At 37.5% G+C, this 19,804-nt stretch overlaps 1 protein-coding gene across 10 annotated transcripts in view; it reads left to right on the plus strand.

Moving 5' to 3' along the window:
- The window catches only part of NF1 (neurofibromin 1), a 292,484-nt gene that overhangs the window by 256,905 nt on the left and 15,775 nt on the right, over positions 1-19,804 (plus strand). For 9 of the 10 annotated variants that reach the window (XM_074018949.1, XM_005583358.5, XM_005583362.5 and 6 more), the window contains 11 exons: positions 868-1,008; positions 4,251-4,377; positions 6,871-7,002; positions 7,921-8,056; positions 10,010-10,167; positions 14,236-14,358; positions 14,746-14,876; positions 15,055-15,155; positions 16,230-16,372; positions 16,716-16,762; positions 18,201-18,417. In XM_074018949.1, the coding sequence (XP_073875050.1) occupies positions 868-1,008; positions 4,251-4,377; positions 6,871-7,002; positions 7,921-8,056; positions 10,010-10,167; positions 14,236-14,358; positions 14,746-14,876; positions 15,055-15,155; positions 16,230-16,372; positions 16,716-16,762; positions 18,201-18,417 (1,456 nt within the window). Of the gene's footprint in view, positions 1-867; positions 1,009-4,250; positions 4,378-6,026; positions 6,170-6,870; positions 7,003-7,920; positions 8,057-10,009; positions 10,168-14,235; positions 14,359-14,745; positions 14,877-15,054; positions 15,156-16,229; positions 16,373-16,715; positions 16,763-18,200; positions 18,418-19,804 lie in introns of those variants that run through there. The other variant, XM_065531194.2, reaches the window with a different exon arrangement.

Genomic DNA, 19,804 nt, shown 5'->3' on the forward strand with positions numbered 1-19,804 from the left:
TAAATAACTTGCCCAAGGTCACATACCTAATAAAAGAACCATGATTCTAATGCGATACTATTTGACTCTAAAGTCCATGTATTTTCCCTAATATCACAGTGCTAAATAAGGATTGCCAATAATACATGCTTTTAATTCGGAGCAGCAAGAGATTACCATACTGGTTAAGGGTGACAAGAAGTTGAAAAGACAGAGTTTAAACTAAAGTTAAAGGGAAACATAGGAGTTAATGTAGGTAGAGAGAAGGGGAGAGAGCTGCACAAGAATGCCGGGACAATGGAGGGAAGGTGGGTAGAACATTCTAGTTGTAATGGAGAAACTTTTCAAAGGAATCAAGAGAGGGAAAGTTGTGAGGACTGGATAGACCTCATCCCATATTCAGCATTGTTCAGAAAAGAGTTTGGAAATGTACAGTTTTTAAGCAGGCAAGTCATGTGATGAAAGCAGGACTTAGATCCTGGTGATAGTGTGCACAGTGGATTGGAGTAGGGAGAAACTGAGGTAAAAAGAATTCACCTTTATAATAAAGAAGGTTGGCATGTGGTAATGTCATTAGCAATAAGAAAGAAGTGACAGATACAAAAGAGACTACTCTAGAAGAATCGACAAACCTTGGTGACTGGATTTAGAAGTCAAAGAACAGGGAGAAGTCAAAGGAGGTGCTAAGTAATGCTCTCAGTCCAGCTAACAGTGTCTTTAGTTATACATATGGAAAGGTGAAGAGCTTACCTGTATCTTTATCTTCCCCAAAAGAGAAAACCTGGGTAATTTAGGAAGATAAGCTGCTTTATTTTTTACTGCAGTGTGTTTTGAAAGAGACTACATCATGATTCATCTTACTAGCCTCAAACATGTCTCCTTTGCCAGGACTCACCTCTGCACAAAGCCCTCTTTTGGGTAGCTGTGGCTGTGCTGCAGCTTGATGAAGTCAACTTGTATTCAGCAGGCACGGCACTTCTTGAACAAAACCTGCATACTTTAGATAGTCTCCGTATATTCAATGACAAGGTAAGCAAGCTTTCCCTTGAGGTTCCTAGATTACTCAAATTTAGAATACTCTTCCATCTTTTATTGTTGCTATTCTTTTAAAATCACAAGAAGTCCATAACTTAAATATGAATTTCTTTAATGTAACTTATTGCGAGTATATTTCCTTACCAGCTCATAAAGAACTATGTAAACTCAAATGCATATTTTTTATATAAAAATAGCAAAAAAAAACCAAAAAAAAAGTACTGGCCTAATACTAGTAGAATTCCAGAATAAGGATAAATAATACATGATTATCCTTACAGAATGAGGATAAATAATACATGGTAATAATATTAATAGCTACCATGCCAGGCTATATGCTAAGCACTATTATTTTTAATTTTCATAACCTTAAGGTAAAGGTTAGCATTCTCTGCCACCCATTTCACAAGTGAAGAAATAATATAAAAGTAATCTTATTTTTACTTAATAATGCCACTTAATGAAAAATAGGTATAATTCATAGTAGATAAGGAAGCTGGAGAGTCTAAAGGAAACTTTTGGGTACTTAATTTTACGAGTTTTTTCCTTCTGTCTAATCTTACTTTAAAATATACCATTAGTGGCCAGGAATTGTGGTTCACACCTGTAATCCCAGCACTTTGAGAGGCCAAGACAGGTGGATCAGTTGAGCTCAGGAGTTAGAGACCAGCCTGGGCAACATGGCAAAACCCCATCTCTACAAAAAAGGCAAAAATTAGCTGGGCATGGTAGCATGCATCTGTAATCCCAGCTACTTGGGAGGTGAGGTAGGAGGATTGCTTGAGTCTGAGAAGCAGAGCTTGCAATGAGCCGAGATCACACCACTGCACTCCAGCTTGGGCAACAGAGCACGACCCTGTCTCCAAAAAAAAAATGTGTGTATACATATATTATACACACACATATATATGTAATGTATGTGCATACATATATGAAGAGTGTGTGTGTGTGTGTGTATATAAAAAACATATATAAAATCCAACTCCAGTTAAGGTTAATAAATGTTAGGAGGGGTGCTAGTGGTGTGTGTGTGTGTGCGCATGCGCATGCATGTGTGTGTGTATGTGTATATATATATGAACATGGGCAAGTTTGTTGCGGGATCTGGCCAGCAGCCTGCAATGCAACGGGGCTCGCTCTTTGTTCCCAGGCAGATTGGCAGGTCGAGAAATAATAGACACACACAAGATAATGAAAGCTGGGTCCAGGGGGGTCACCGCCTTCTGGTCCTGTGATGCCGTCAATGCACTGGATGTACCAGCATTTATTATTAAGTTTAGTGAGGGCGGGGGTAGGTTAGTGAGGGATTTAGGGTCATTTGATTATGAGGTGAGATGGTCACATGGGGTGAAAGTAATTCTTTAACATAGTATCTGTATGCAGAAGTACAGTATACAGAGATAAGAATTTATGATACAGTGTGTGCATCAGTAATTTCTAACAGAGCCTTAAAACAGAAGCACAGTCTCTCCATAACCTCTGATTAGTAAGATATTAATCAGCAGTAACAGTTGCAGCAAAAGCTGGTTACAAACAATCCATAGAAACAGGATGTGAAGCTAGACAACCTGTTAGACCAGAAATTCTCAGAAGGGAGTATGCCTTAACCCTAAAGAGGCCTAGAAGAGCTGTGGCAAGATGAGGGCATTTATAGCCCTATCTTATCCATATGAACAGGCACCCCTCATGTGTCCATTTATAGGCTCTCCACAAGGGTCGCATTCCATTCCTAGAGCTATGAACATCTGCTTTTCTGGGATAGGAATCTTGGTGATGTGAAACCTCCCTGACTGCACATCTGTTCATAGGCTCTCTGCAGGGGGAAAGCACATCACATGCTGTTGGCTCATTCTGGCAGTCCATCCTGGCATTGTCTTTACACAATCCTGCATGCAATTTTGTATTTACAATAATCAGGAGCATTTCCTCTTTGATTCTGTAGCAATAGTTTCAGGGGTCTCCCTACACAAGTTACTTCTTAGTTCCTTTCTAATTTGTAAAATGGAGATCTGATTGGGGTTGGATTTTAGTTCATAGAGAATAGAGGAGAGAATAAAATAGTGTGAAATTATGTCCGTTTTGTCTTTGGATAAAAATGGGAAGTGTCTAGGAGAAAAGAGGGGAATGTTTTTAAAAGAATATGTATATACAATGAGATGTGCCTGAAGTGAAATTAACTGAACTGTGGGTAGAAAGAACAGGATTATGGTTTTAAGTGTAAAGATACTTGGTCTAAACATTATTAGTTCAGACTACCAGATGTAGTGTGAACCTGAAACAGCTATGGGTCTGAGATATATGGACACAAAATTTTAGGAGTAGGAGGTCTTACGGAGTTTATTAATCAGACCTCCATTTTGCAAATTAGAAAGGAACTAAGAAGTTAAGTCACTTGCCCATGTTTGTACATCTGTTTTGAGACTAGAACCCCTCTTTCCTAATTCTCATTGCCCTTTTTCTAGAACTATTTTGGGACAGTGGTGGTCAGTGATATCTAGTTGTTGGCTATTTATATGTTAAGAATATTTGCAGATTGGCTGGGTGCAGTGGCTCATGCTTGTAATTCCAGCACTCTGGGAGGCCGAGTTGGGAGGATCACTTCAGGTCAGGAGTTTGAGACCAGCCTGGCCAACATTGTGAAACCCTGTCTCTACTAAAAATACAAAAATTAGCCACGGTGGCACGTGTTTGTAATTCCAGTGACCTGGGAGGCTGAGGTGGGAGGATCACTTGAACCCAGGAGGTTGCAGTGAGCCAAGATGGTGCCACTGCATTCCAGCCGGGGCAACAGAGTGAGACTCCGTCTCAAAAAAAAGAGTATTTGCAAATGGAGCATTGCAAATGGGGCATCTGCCTCGGTATTTTCATCTTCAGAACAGCCCAGTAGCAGGCGCTAATATTGATTCTGGTGCCCTTAGGATGCTAGGCATTAAGAGTTAATAAGCATGTTAAAAGTCACCAGGATGTAAATTGACAGTTATTTATTTTGTATTGTAAATAAAAGTGATTTCATCTTCCACCATCTTCTTATTCATATGTTTGACTGTCTTGCACCAGTTAATTTGTAGTAGCTAAAATGTTCTGTGGTTTTTCTGCAGTCAACTGAAAATAATTTCTCTCAAATTGAAAGGATTACTTATCTTGTCGTACTATTGAACACAAAAACCAATTAAGTGAGCCTTTAAAGAAAGCTACTGTGTGAACCTCATCAACCATCTCATGATTATCTTTAATAGAGTCCAGAGGAAGTATTTATGGCAATCCGGAATCCTCTGGAGTGGCACTGCAAGCAAATGGATCATTTTGTTGGACTCAATTTCAACTCTAACTTTAACTTTGCATTGGTTGGACACCTTTTAAAAGGTAAAAGCCTATGTTAGAATATTTTTATGAAATAGTATTAAGAAACCAGAAGTAATTTGAGTAAGTGATTACTTGAAATAAATTGAAGTAAGTTAGCCCATATGTCTTACTTTAAATGCAAACTAGGCCGGGCGTGGTGGCTTACGTCTGTAATACCAACACTTCGGGAGGCTGAGGCAGGAGGATCACTTGAGGCTAGGAGTTTGAGACCAGCCTGGGCAACATAGTGAGACTTCATCTCTACAGAAAAAAATTAGCCAGACACAATGGCACGTGCTTGTAGTCCCAGCTACTTAGGAGGCATAGATGGGAGGATTGCTTGAGCCTGGGAAGTCGAGGCTACAGTGAGCCATGATCACACCACTGCACTCAACCTAGGTAACAGAGTGAGACTTTGTCTCAATAAATAAATAAATAAATGCAAACTATATCTGTCCTAATGAGTTGTGTTTTGTTCGATATGTGTTTTATGAGAGCCTCATTTCCATATCAAATATCATATTTGCCTGAAAAATCAAAGAGTTTATTCTGGCTGGGTATGGTGGCTCAAACCTGTAGTTCCAGCACTCTGGCAGGCCGAAGCAGAAGGATCAAGTCTTGAGCTCAGGAGTTTGAGACCAGCCTGGGCAATATGGTGAAACCCCCTTTCTACAAAAAATACAAAACATTAGCGAGGTGCGGTGGCACATGCCTGTAGTCCCAGCTACTTGGGAGGCTGAGGAGGGAGAATCACTTGAGCCCAGGAGGTCAAGTCTGCAGTGGGCCATGATCATGCCACTACACTCCAGCCCGGGTGACAGAGTGAGACCCTGCCTCAAAAAAAAAAGACCAGAGTTGATTCCTAAAAAACCTACATACTGAGTCTTATAATAGCTGTATTATTATTAATAGTAACAATACCTAAGTATCTTACTGATTTTCAAAATAAAACAGACTGCAAATCACTGAGTGTTATTTGAATAATTTATATTAGAAAATGTTAAGAGATTTGATCACAGATTTTCTTCAACCTGTTTATAGTTTATTGTTGATTAATACTATTATTTTATACCATTGTATCTCACCTTTCTGGTACCCTATCCTCACCCCTTTCTATATTGCTTATAGCCAGTGATCTCCAGCTATTCCTCAGAGCCAGCTCATTCACTTCCTAACCTGGTTTTATTCCCCATTGCTGACTTCACAGCCTGCTAACTTTGGTTCATTAACATGGGGCAGTCATGGCCAGAGACTGCAGTTAATAGGAACAGCATGTAGTGGTGGGTCAGAAGCAAAGCCGGGTAAAGTAAGACCTGGGAGAAGGAGCTGGCATGAACCCCAGTGGTCTCAGCAGTGGATTTGGCCACAATAGAGATTCAAGCTATAGCTTGAGTCAACAATTTTGTATCAATTTAAATCTTAGGCTTGAGGGACCATGGAGATTCCCCCAGTTTTTATGAGAGAGAGAGAGAGAGATGCATACACCCACTACTATGAATGTATGCATTTGATTTCACTTTCTTAGGAAATTTCTACAAAAAATATTGACAGTGTTAATCTCTAAGGTCAGTAGGGATTTCTCAAAAAATACTACACTTACTAAAGGATACCAAGATGAGTAATTGCAACTGGGCTAATAAAGTGCTTACTTATTCTTTATATCTATCTAGAAGAATACCAGGCTGGGCACAGCGGCTCACGCCTGTAATCCCAACACTTTGGGAGGCTGAGGCAGGCGGATTGCTTGAGGCCAAGAGTTCAAGACCAGCCTGGCCAACATGGTGAAACCCCATCTCTACTAAAAATGCAAAAATTAGCCAGGTGAGGTGGTGCACACCTGTAGTTCCAGCCACTCAGGAGGCTGAGGCACAAGAATTGCTTGAACCTGGGAGGCAGAGGTTACAGTGAGCCAAGATCCTACCACTGCACTCCAGCCTGTGTGACAGAGTGAGACTCTGTCTTAAAAGACAAGAATACCAGATACTTTCCATGTTCAAATCACCTATTTTTAAATGGGGGTAGCATTAATGATTAAAAGCTGGCCAAAGATCAAATTTATCCTCTAATCAACCCTATTTTTTGGGCTGTTAGAGCATATACTTCCTATGTCATCAGGTTTTCTTTTAATTAAAAGTGTTTTTGTAAAATAACTCTATTTTCAAAAGAAATCTTAAGGAGAATTCTAATACATAGATTTTTTTTTTAATCCCTGTGCTGCTTTAGGAAATAGAAGATCTGAAAGACTATCATGTTTTTTAATTTTCCTCTTCCTGGAGTACTATAGAGTTCTAGGGAATATTATTATATTCTATACATTTTTGGTACTTAATCTTATACATAGTTAATTATTCACATTCACATATGTATGTTTTACCTTCCCAAATGGCTATTCTTGGAAAGTAGGAGTTATACTTCCTTTCCTTGCAGAGTTGTTAGTCAAAAGTCAGGGAAGAAGACCTCAGCAGATACTTGTTCAAAAAATTAATTCTTATTTGTTTGTTTGTTTTTTTGTAGGGTACAGGCATCCTTCACCTGCCATTGTTGCAAGAACAGTCAGAATTTTACATACACTACTAACTCTGGTTAACAAACACAGGAATTGTGACAAATTTGAAGTGAATACACAGAGCGTGGCCTACTTAGCAGGTAAAAACACAAAATAAACAAAATTAATCTTGCTACAGCTATATGTAAGGATCACCCAAAAAGTGCAAATACCTATAGGTTTTTGGCGATTGCTTGGCAGAGTAGAAAGTTCACAATCTAGTCCTTTAGTGATTAAAATTTTGAGAGTTTTGCCAGAACATTTTTCTGTAGGAATAAATTTAATTCCCATTAAAATCTGAAATGTGTTCCCTTGGTCATCTTTGGTTCAAGACACAACAGCGGCTCTCTGTTATCCGTCATAAAATCTGAATGCTTCAGTCTAGCATCCTGGGCCCTTAAATAGCCTTCTCAGTTCTGTTATCTTTCTCCAAATTTCATGAGCTTCATTTTTTATCACCACTCCAAATGGATGAGCTATTTTAAGCTAATCTACTTGCCATCTCCTACAAGTGACTGCCTCTTCAATATTCATTCCTTATGTGATTTTATCTGGAATGTCTGCCCTATCCCCACCATTCCATTAAAGCTTCCTGTTTGCTCTTATCTGATTTTTGTTTCTCTACTCAGCAACACTTAGCACTTATGTACAATTCTTGAATGTAGTTGTTTGATGGAAAGTGCTGATTCTCAGTTTCACAGACTTCTGTTTGTTCAACTTTTTTGTTTGAACCATATCACCTTGAGCAAATAATTTAACATCTCTGTATTTGTTCTCACTCAACTTAATAATACCTGCCCTGCCTACTTTGTGTTTGTTAAAATCAAATGTACATTAAAGCACTTGGAAAATAAAAGATGCTTATTAAATCTCTTTGTATATTTCATATTTATGTAGTCTTCCAAAATATGTGCACATTTAACAGGTATTATCCTCTTTAGGAGACTGTAAGTTCATCCTGTTTTAAGTCACACTTGTGATTTGTTAAATTTTTTAACCTACCACCATTTTCCTTTTAGCTTTACTTACAGTGTCTGAAGAAGTTCGAAGTCGCTGCAGCCTAAAACATAGAAAGTCACTTCTTCTTACTGATGTTTCAATGGAAAATGTTCCTATGGATACATATCCCATTCATCATGGTGATCCTACCTATAGGTAAGTGGATTTACTCTCCTATAATCAAGTTTCAATGTTCCAACTAATGGAGGCAAGCAGCAGAGTAATCTAGAAGGTAATATGGGAGAAATCTAGAGATGGCCTAGGAAGAATGTGTAAGTCAAAACTCATTTTATAAATATGTAGTATTTTATGTGGGTTAGTAGGAAAGTTATTCTTCCAGTCTAATTGTGCTAATGTTAACATTAGTTTGCCTCTGAAGCACAGACCAATTGAACAATGAAAAGAGACGCTCTTGAAAATATTAGGTTGTGGGGGAAGGACCTGGGGGAAAAAACTAACGCAAAATATAAACAACACGTTGCGTGCTTGGATAGAGAACGAATCTATACAGATTTGTAAAAATACAGACATACTAACACGTTTGTTGTATTTACTCATATCACACTAATGTTATTTAAAGTTTTCTATAATGTAGATTTAGATGGTCAAAATTATATCTGTTATACATGGTTTTGGGTAATATATTTTTCAGTATAATTTGGAGAAATTTCATGAAAATGGCATCGTTGGGGGATTTTTCTGTATTTTCAACTAAAAAAAATTTCTTTAAGGTTTAGGGACAGTGTTGAATGTAGAAAACTTATCTTCTGTTCGCAAAACTCATATCATTCCATTTATCAACATCCTGCTTTTTGATAAAAAGACTTCAACAATTTCCTTAAGATTCTAACAATGTATGCAAAAATTTTTCAAACGTACTTGGTATTCAGTAGTCTTACTTTTGTCAGTCCCATTATTATATTACTTTGAGATATGCCCTTTTTGTTATAGAAAGAGTAAAATAGTTTGCCTGTGTTCCCCTGTCAAAACTATAAATTAATGTCTGATTTTCTTGGTTTTTAAACAGTTGCCTGTTTAGACTTGATTTTTTCTGATTTAAAAAAAAAATCAGTGCAATAAGTTCAAGGTCTTTTATCAGCATAATTACAGTTAATAACAATGCATTTTATACTTGAAAATTGCTACAAGAGTAGATTTTAAGTATTCTCACCACAAAAGATAAATATATGAGGTAACACATATGTTAATTAGCTTGATTTAGCCATTCTACAATGTAAACATTTTATTTATTTTTATTTTTATTTATTAATTTTCTTGGAGACAGAGTCTCACTCTGTCGCGTAGGCTGGAGTGCAATGGCACAATCTCAGCTCACTACAACCTCCGCCTCTTGGGTTCAAGTGATTCTCCTGCTTCATCCTCCTGAGTAGCTGGGATTACAGGCGCACACCACCATGCCCGGCTATTTTTTGTATTTTTGTAGAGATGGCGTTTCACCGTGTTGGGCAAGCTGGTCTTGAACTCCTGAACTCAGGTGATCCACCCGCCTTGGCCTCCCAAAGTGCTGGGATTACAGGCATGAGCCACAGCGCCCAGCCAATGTAAACGTATTTTAAAACATAATGTTGTACACCAAGCTTGTCAAACCTGTGGCCCGCAGGCTGCACCCAGCCCCGGAGGGCTTTGAATGCAGCCCAACACAAATTTGTAAACTTTCTTAAAACATTATGAGATTTTTGCAATTTTTTTTTTTAAGCTCATCATCTGTAGTTAGTGTTAGTGTATTTTATGTGTGGCCGGGAATATTCTTCTAATTCCACTGTGGCCCAGGGAAGCTAAAAGATTGGACACCCCTGTTGCTATACCTTTTTATTTGTCAGCTTTTAACAATTGCAGTACAGTTCTTTTTGCTCAGCATTTGGTGAGTTCAGTACTCACCAAATGTACTATGTACAAGATACTATGGCAAGAAAGTTGATAATTCCTGGGGATACAACAAGAGTTTGTACCCTAAAGCCCTTTAAAGTACAGTTTTAAAATTAATTGATTGCTGTTGTTAGGAAATAGGACAGCCACTTGGAAGGAGCAAACAATGGTTATATTTGTCACCATGTTAATTAATTTTTCTCTATTGTTTTAATCTCTCAGGACACTAAAGGAGACTCAGCCATGGTCCTCTCCCAAAGGTTCTGAAGGATACCTTGCAGCCACCTATCCAACTGTCGGCCAGACCAGTCCCCGAGCCAGGAAATCCATGAGCTTGGACATGGGGCAGCCTTCTCAGGCCAACACTAAGAAGTTGCTTGGTTAGTTTATCTAAATTATGTAGTTTTTTTTATTATTTAAAAAAATAGATATTTTTACTCTTGGAAAATTATTTGAAATTGCAAGATTATCAAAATTTTCCATCTCAATGTAGCAAAGTTTTTGATGCCATTTAAAAGAGAGTTTGATAGCTCAGTTAAGCATTATAAGTTGAGATAGAGAAATGAGAATGGGGCCTTGAAACGGTTTTTTCTGCATCTTAGACTATTATGACTCTCCTTATTTTGTTTTGCCTTGGCTGGTCAGCAGGGAATGGAACTCTGAGACATATTAGAAACACCTATAAGAAAGCAAGAGTCTTGCTGCACTCAGGGGATTTAATGATATACTGTAATACTTCCCAAAATTATCGTCTGAGAGAATATGTGAATATGGTATGAAGCTATAATGGTACTATTTGCCATGCTTTCTTTGAAAAGACAATAAGACATGTTTTTCAGTTACTGAAAGAAAATAGGATTCTTTTTTTTTTTTTCTTGAGATGGAGTCTTGTGTTCACCCAGGCTGGAGTACAGTGGCACAATCTCAGCTCACTGCAACCTCTGCCTCCTGGGTTCAAGCAATTCTCCTGCCTCAGCCTCCATAGTAGCTGGGATTACAGGCACACATCACCACATCTGGCTAATTTTTGCATTTTTAGTAGAGATGGGATTTCCCCATGTTGGCCAGGCTAGTCTTGAACTCCTGACCTCAGGTGATCCGCCCTCCTCGGCCTCCCAAAGTCCTGAGATTACAGGCATGAGCCACCTTGCCCAGCCAGAAGATAGGATTCTTGAAATTAAGATTGCTCAGTTACATCAACATTTATAGAATTTTTGTCTCTGAGAAGTACACCTAAAACGCTGCGAGACTCATTTCCATTTTAGTAACTGAAAGTAAATGAATGAAAGAACCCAGTAGGCCAGATGCAGTGGCTCACACCCATAATCCCAGTACTTTGGGGGACTCAGGTGGGAGGATTGCTTGAGTCCAGGAGTTCAAGACCAGCCTGGGCAACATGACAAAACCCATCTCTGCAAAAAATACAAAACTTAGCTAGGCATGGTGACAAGCACCTGTAGTCCCAGCTACTCACGAAGATCACTTGAGCCCAGGAGGCAGGGGTAGCAGTGAGCCAAGATTGCACCACTGCACTCTAGCCTGGGTGACAGAGTGAGACCCTGACTCCAAACAAACAAACAAACAAAAACACTGATCTTACATTGCTGCTCAGAGGAAATGCAGAGATGTTCTTCTGTTCCATTGGGTAAAATTGTAATTGTTACTGGAATACATTGCGATCTATATTTCAGTGGCCAACACTGTGAATAGTTCAACAGATTTCAGTTACCATGCAAACATATTTAATATCTTTAGATATTAGAAGAATGTTTGTGTTCATAAGGAAATTAGTGAACAAACAACAAATTGTAACATAAATAACCTGCCAGTAAACCATGAAAGAAATAGAAACCGTGAATGTCAATCACGGTTACTAGCCACATAGGTGTGTTACTGTTGTTGAGTTCCCTTCTGTTAGTACCTTGCCATAAGTAATCTTTTAGGAGTTTCCTGGTTACTTTGTGTTTTGTAATTCTGGATTTTCATGCCAATGAAGTTGTAAATGAAAAACTAACCTCAGAAAAAAATGTAGTATTGAATTCGTTCAACCCATGTACTAAGTGAAAAAGATACGGTAGCTGCCCTGGAAGAGTTTGTAATTTGTGTCCAAGACTTATAATCAGCCAATCACAACAGCAATTCCAGGTGCCATTACAATGATATGTCTTAATGTAGGAAACTGGAGATCTGGGGAAATTAGAAGAAAAAAAAACTGCAGCGAGGAGATAACATTTGAGCTGTGTCCTAAAGATTTAATATATGCTTGCTAAATAGACAACAGGATAAGTAGGGGTGTATGTTTAAGGGCAGTGGGGAATAGCAAGAGTAAAGAAAAGGCAGGAAAGCAACATGATACATCATGGCGTCATGGGGAATGGGGTAGGAAATGAGATGAGAAGAAGGATTAGAACTCGATTGGAAATGACTGTGTGCCATGATAAGAGATTTTTCCTTTATCACGCGTTCAGCTGAGCTATTTAAGTAGGGGAAGAACATGACCAAATTTTAATTTTCGCCAAGTTTTTCTAACAGCAATGTGGAGAGACAAGAACATATTTTTAGCAAGGGAACCATTTAATAAAATTGATATAGCAGTCCAAGTAAAAAAAAAAAAAAAACAAAAAAAGTGGTGTGGGCCCCGCACTAAGGCAGACGCAATGAGAGAATGGAGAAGAACCAGCAGGTTTGGAGCTAGGCATAATGGTACACGCCTATAGTCCCAGGAACTCAGGAGGCCAAGGCAGGAGGATTGTTTGAGGCTGACCTGGGCAGCATAGTCAGATCCTATCTCAAAAACAACAAAAATCAGGTTTGGAGTAGGTTTCTGAAGTAGAATGGACATGACTTAGTGACCAATTGTTACAGGTGGGGAAGGGGAGAAGATCGTGAAGGATGTCAGAAGTTTTTAGTTTTAAAAAGTGTCTGGATAGTGATTCCATTCATAGAGATCAGGACTAATATGTTTACAGTACATGATAAATTTAGGTTGGTTGATTATATTGGAATATTTTCAAGACATCTAGGCGTATATAACTAAGAGATAAACCACAAGATGTACCTGGAATTCAGGAAGAAAGTAGATGAGTAAACATTTAGAATTGATTAGCTCACAGATAGTTGAAGCTATGGAAGCAGAATGAGACCTTCCAGGAAGAATACAGAGAATAAAACAAAAAGGACAAGTGAGAAAGGAAGGAAAACTAAATGTAGAAAGTAGTGTCCCAATCTCATGGAGTATGTAAAGCACTGACTGGTTTTAGAAAACCTGAGTTTTCCATCTGGTCATTGTCTAGATCCCTAGCCATGCTGCCTCAGACTAATTACTTAGCTGCTCATGGCTTCATCGGTGTACATGTGCATGAAACTAAAAAGCTGGACTAGATCCCTTTGGGCTGTTAAATTATTTGGCCTTGGTATTTATGACTATTATGAATAGTTATTCGTGTTAATTCTTGAGGTAATAGACTTTGTATTTCTCAAGTGTTAAATTGTCAGATTTTATTATATTGGCTTTAATTCTGGCTTTAAAAAAGTAATACTGTTGGCCGGGCCTGGTGGCTCATGCCTGTAATCCCAGCACTTTGGGGAGACCAAGGCAGGTGGATCGCTTGAGCCCAGGAGTTCAAGACCAGGCTGGGCAACATGGAGAAACCCTGTCTGTACTAAAAATAGAAAAATCAGCTGGGTGTGGTAGTGTGCGCCTATAGTCCCAGCTACTGGGGAGGCTGATGTGGGAAGATCATCTGAGCCCAGGACGCGGAGGTTACAGTGAGCTGAGATCATATCACTGCACTCTAGCCTGGGCCACAGAGCGAGACCCTGTCCAAAAAAAAAAAAATAGTGTTAATACATGATTACATGAATAGAGAAACTAAAAGCCAAGTGGGAGATAATGCTACTTGCTATTTTTGAAGCATCTCCCAGTGTATCTGGTTTTTAGTATTTTTAGGCATGCATATCTTTTTTTCAAAGCTTAAAAAATTAAAATCAAAGTCTGCTTTTTTCCTAAGCTTGGAAATTACTCATGTATTAATGAGTAGTTCTTGCCACCAGCAGCATTTTTTAAACTGAAAAGACTGGTCAGACATAGTTGACCTTTGGTACTGAATAATGCCTACCCTTGTATTTATTATCAGTTATCATATTTGTTGATTTACCTCCAGTGTAGTTTGGTTTACCTCCAGTGTACAGAATATAATCTCAGTTTAATTTGCACCAGTAAGGTGCATCCTATCCTGAAACGGAAAGCTATGGGAACAAAACCCTTTGAGAAGATGGAAAATAAAGGAAAGAAACTGCTCCAGGGATATATTAGAGCTTTCTTTGAGTCCTAAGTGAAAGCTTAAACACTTTATGTCCAAACATTTTCTTTTTAGTATATTCCCATTTATACCATTTATAGACATTGTGGTTAATGAACTTCCATATTCTGTAACTTTTGTTTATAGGAACAAGGAAAAGTTTTGATCACTTGATATCAGACACAAAGGCTCCTAAAAGGCAAGAAATGGAATCAGGGATCACAACACCCCCCAAAATGAGGAGAGTAGCAGAAACTGATTATGAAATGGGTGAGAAACAAAGTATTGATCTAGATCGTTGAAAATAAGGTGGGAGAGTACATGAAAGTCATGTTTATTTTCCAGCTATTTCTTAGAATCTTTAGAATGAAATATAGAAATGTTTACCATTTCTCAAAAGATAAACTCTACCATTCTTAAAATGACAGTTATCTTGAAGCTTGTGTAAAAAATAGTCATATATATTATATACAACATTGTAAATAACCAAAACTTTTGTATAGGTGAATAGTAATTCTATATGATGTTTATGTTAGTATTTAAAGTATCTACTAAAGAAAGCTGTTGAATTGTAGAAGTAACATTGAAATAGGTGAAGTGATTATCCAGGTGTTTGATTAATACAGCTGATCACATTAATTCCCTGTCTTACTGCAGAAACTCAGAGGATTTCCTCATCACAACAGCATCCACATTTACGTAAGGTTTCGGTGTCTGAATCAAATGTTCTCTTGGATGAAGAAGTACTTACTGATCCAAAAATCCAGGCGCTGCTTCTTACTGTTCTAGTAAGGATTTCCCCTTTTTGAGTCCCCCACCCTCAAATTTTTATTCCAGTCTACTTTTAGGAGGCCCTTAAATATTAGAAACATGAATAGGATACAGTCTTCTACTTCTCACCCAAACAGATAACATTTCAGCCACAAAGTAAAAATGTTGTGTGTTTACTTTTTTGCATCTTGGCAGGCTACACTGGTAAAATATACCACAGATGAGTTTGATCAACGAATTCTTTATGAATACTTAGCAGAGGCCAGTGTTGTGTTTCCCAAAGTATTTCCTGTTGTGTAAGTATCTCCTTTTGGTTTAATTAACCTTCGTGCCTGTCTTTAAGTCAAATGCTTACCCAGTAATGTGCACTGGTTGCAAAGAGGGCAAAATGAGATATTGTGATAGTGATTTTAGCTTTGAGACAGTAGATTTAATGAGGGTTAAGATTAGTTTTGACCTAATAGATCTATTAGAAAGTTTATAAGGAAAGACTTTAAAAAAAACTGGTTTATTTAAGTGGTTTATTTTGATGATCATTGCTCAGTTTCTTCACTTAGAAGCAAACTATTAGACTGCTATATCTAAATCAGCATACCTGTTTTGGTTTACTTTTTAGTAGAGCTTTTGTATTTATCCACAGCTGAGTGAAAACGACATTGACCAAAAGAGGTGAATTTTATTCTCTCTTAAGGACTAAAAATATTAACCTCAAAGTATTCAAATTTAAATAGCTCAGATAAATTCTTTTCCTGATCTAGGCCTTCTACATCATGTCATTATTTTCTTTTTTTTAACCTCATGTTAGAATTTTAGAGAGTTAGGACTCAGTTATTTTTATTAATGGAGTGTAGCTGGGTTAGAAATAATTTTTTTCGTAAGTTTCAATTGGATCATGTATTTCACTCCCTCTAAACTATTTTGCTTTCCCTATTTGATCTGACTCAGCATTTTTTTAAAAGCACTGATTAACATTAAATTTAATTTTTTATTTTCGTTTTGCACAGATCCTAAATTTAGTTTTAACTTCCTAAGTGCATGTCAGTATACAACAGATGGAAATAATACTAAAGCATGCTAAGTAGCAGACAGAGCCAACCTTGTCTTAAGCAAACATTTACCGTATATGGCTACACACGGAACCAGTTGTTTGTTTTCACCATTTCTTCCCTGGTGACTAAAAACAAAAGACAGACAAAAACAGACACACACACATGTTCATTGTAGAAAATTTGGAAAATGAAGAAATGCCCCAGAAAGTAAAAAGTACTCATCTCCCTTCAATTTTAGCACATTATTCTGGGGAATGTATATTATGTTTTCCACTACATAATTTTTCTCTAAAATGTTCCTCTGTTGACTTTTTTTTTTAGGCATAATTTGTTGGACTCTAAGATCAACACCCTGTTATCACTGTGCCAAGATCCAAATCTGTTAAATCCAATCCATGGAATTGTGCAGAGTGTGGTGTACCATGAAGAATCCCCACCACAATACCAAACATCTTACCTGCAAAGTAAATAAATGTATCTGGAGAAGGATGGTTGATGAACTTGCTAACATGCGCACTGTTGTAGAATGCACTGACTACAGAATTCTTTATAAGGGATAGACTTGTTCATACTTTTATTTCCTTATTCCATTTTTTACTCTCTCAATTGTATGTCCAATGTAACAGGTTGACAACTTTTTATACTGAGTATATTTGAGGTGGGTTTTAGTCGCTTTGACATATTCTAAAAACGTGTTTTCAACGTGTACATAGGGTTTACATATCATCAGCTATAAAACTTATTTAATTTCTGTTACAATTAAAAGATATCTTGCTTGTTATAAGAGTGACATTTGATTTGTTACAGGTTTTGGTTTTAATGGCTTGTGGCGGTTTGCAGGACCCTTTTCAAAGGTAAGAAAATATATTTTTCTCTAACTTTTGGCAAAATGAAGGTTTCTGTTCAAATTAGTATGCTTGTTTTAAGAACACACAATATGCTGAAAACCAGAATAATAATTCACAATAAACACATATGTTACTTTTGTAAAAAGTTTCTCATCACAAGGTTTTTTTCCAGGAAGCAGCACGGTGTAGGGGGGTGTGTATTCACTTTTACAAACAAAGTCAGCTTATGCTTGACTTTTCAGAAGAGTATCATAAACCTCGGTGATACTTTTCTGCCACAGTCCCTTGTGTATTTGATAATCTTAATGCACATACTTAGATAGCTTATGACTAGCAAGGAGCATTACCATTTTATTTCCAGCCTATTAGATAAGATTCATTTCTCTCTGAATTTGTCCTCATTTGCTCCTATTCAGTTTTTTTTTGTTTGTTTGTTTTTGTGAGACGGAGTCTCACTCTGTCTCTAGGCTGGAGTGCAATGGCGCAATCTTGGCTCACTGCAACCTTTGCCTCCCACGTTCGAGCAATTCTCCTTCCGCATCTCCCAAGTAGCTGAGACTACAGGCATGCACCACCACGCCCAGCTAATTTTTGTATTTTGGGTTTCACCATGTTGGCCAAGATGGTCTTGATCTCTTGACCTCGTGATCTCCCCACGTCAGCCTCCCAGAATACTGGAATTACAGGCATGAGCCACTGCACCTGGCCTCAGTTTGTTTTCTGATTGGCATTAGTTTATGTAGTGTTACATAATATGTATATAATCATTTTCTCTGTATGTGGGCTTTCTCCAAATTGATCAAAGTTCCTTGAAGGCAGGATTTCTGTTTCTTCCCTTGAACAGTTCCTAGTGCAGTGTTTTAGATACAGGGGGTGCTAAATCAATATGAATTATATAAACCTTGTTCCAGTTTTTAAGAATTGGGTATTTTGTTTATTTCTTTTCACTATTACTGAATATCTGTTGACATGCAAAGGTTGTCACTTTAAAAATGGGCCTGAAGTTACAGAAATAGTATATCATACAGAAGTTTTTGCATTTGGATTGCCAGTAACCCTCTGAGCCCTTTACAGTGTCTAGTGATTAGAATCTAAATGGCAGCTGGAATGATGATGCTCTGCTCATTTTCTCTGTTTTGGAAAATTGACTAGACCTCATTCCTGATGATTGTATTGCCTTAGTATTAAATTCAGTCTGTCTTGTGCATGGCTTTCAGAAAATGCAGGTTCATCTGGAAGCTTTAAGTGTAAGCTGAATAGACCTGCCTGTTGTAAGTCCTCTGGTAGTCTATAAATATTACTCTACTCCCCTTTTTTAATGGTAAGTAATACAAAGGAAGAAAAATAGTAAATTAAGTCCAAACAAAATTAATACCTTTTTGACTTCAGATGGGGATTTACTTAAAGAAAAGGAGCTAAAATAATTTCCTGGTTTTCATTACAGCAAACACAAATTCCAGACTATGCTGAGCTTATTGTTAAGTTTCTTGATGCCTTGATTGACACGTACCTGCCTGGAATTGATGAAGAAACCAGTGAGGAATCCCTCCTGACACCCACATCTCCTTACCCTCCTGCACTGCAGAGCCAGCTTAGTATCACTGCCAACCTTAACCTCTCTAATTCCATGACCTCACTTGCAACTTCCCAGCATTCCCCAGGTCAGTAAATGTGATCTTTACATGACTTTGAGCAACAGTATAAGATACCAACATTAGGAATTCTCTTGTGATCAGTTTATAGCAAATTTTGCTCCTTTTTCTTATGAGATTCACCTTACATTTCTTCTTTACCTTGTAACTGACTTGACTTTTGTTACTCTATAAAGCTTTCTACTTTCAGACAAGTTGTATGTAAGACAGTAAAATGTTAAAATGTCCACATGATATTCCAAGGTTGACAAGTTTCTAGAGTGTGGGCAGGAAGAGTAACTTAAAACACATTATTCTGTAAGTGAACAGAACTATAATTCCTTTACTAGATATACTAACATTGCCCTAAGGGCCTCTTTCCTCTGTCTCTGATATAGCATACTAGATCAAAAAATAAAAATAAAAAGAAGAAGAAGAAACACAAAATCTATTAGGTACCTCACTTACCTGCTGCCAACAATAACTCAACCATCCATAGACCATCCTGAAAATCTGGAAGTAAATAATCAAAAGTCATCTCAAGAAAATAACATCTTAAAGCCCATAAGCATATACATACCAATTCATAATGCAACTTAGATTTGAATACACTGAGAAATACTAATAGCTAATAGCTCAGGTGGGACTGAGATAAACAAGATGGCAGAAATGGCAAACCTACAGAACTCTGGACTCATTCAGTGTCATAGTGAATGGTTTCATACAACACTGGTTGACCCAGGAGGGTCATTATTCATTATAGAACTTAACGCTATTGTGTGTGTTATGATGACAGTGAGTAATGAAGGAAAGCTTTTGTTATGGTCGTGTTTTCTATTTAGAAAGATACTCTTCTAAAATGGTTAAAAATAAAAGAAACTTTAGTTGTTTAAAGTTCCATTATCTGAAAATTTCACTTATGAAACACATCATTCTATAAGGAAAAGTTACTATATATAGTTCTTTTAAGTGTTAGCATAAATAAAAAAAAATGACCTAACTATTCTGTGATGTTCAAGATCAATAAATAGAATTCCCAGTTTATGATCCCGGTTTTGCATGAACATTTCAATTTATGTAATTTTGAAGGTTCTAAAGAATTTTGCAATACCTAATTCATATTATAAACTATTACATAATTAACTGTATTCTATTAAATTCTGGTTAACAACAAAGCTTTGCTCAGCAGAGGAAACAAATTTTATTTCAACATTTGTCAGTCGCCTTACAAGTAATCCTTTTCTTCCCCCCAGAAATAAGAGAAGTCTAACTTTTTTCCCCACGTAACAATGTTTGTTTGCCCTCTGCCTCTAACTCTCTAGTACAATGTTTCTGCAAGTGTGATCCCTGTTAGAAATGCAGATGCTGGAGTTTCACCTCAGATCTGCACAAAAAACTCCAAGTAGAGCCCAGTCAG

The sequence above is a fragment of the Macaca fascicularis genome, chromosome 16 (assembly GCF_037993035.2).
Source record: "Macaca fascicularis isolate 582-1 chromosome 16, T2T-MFA8v1.1".
In the NCBI taxonomy this organism is placed as follows: domain Eukaryota; kingdom Metazoa; phylum Chordata; class Mammalia; order Primates; family Cercopithecidae; genus Macaca; species Macaca fascicularis.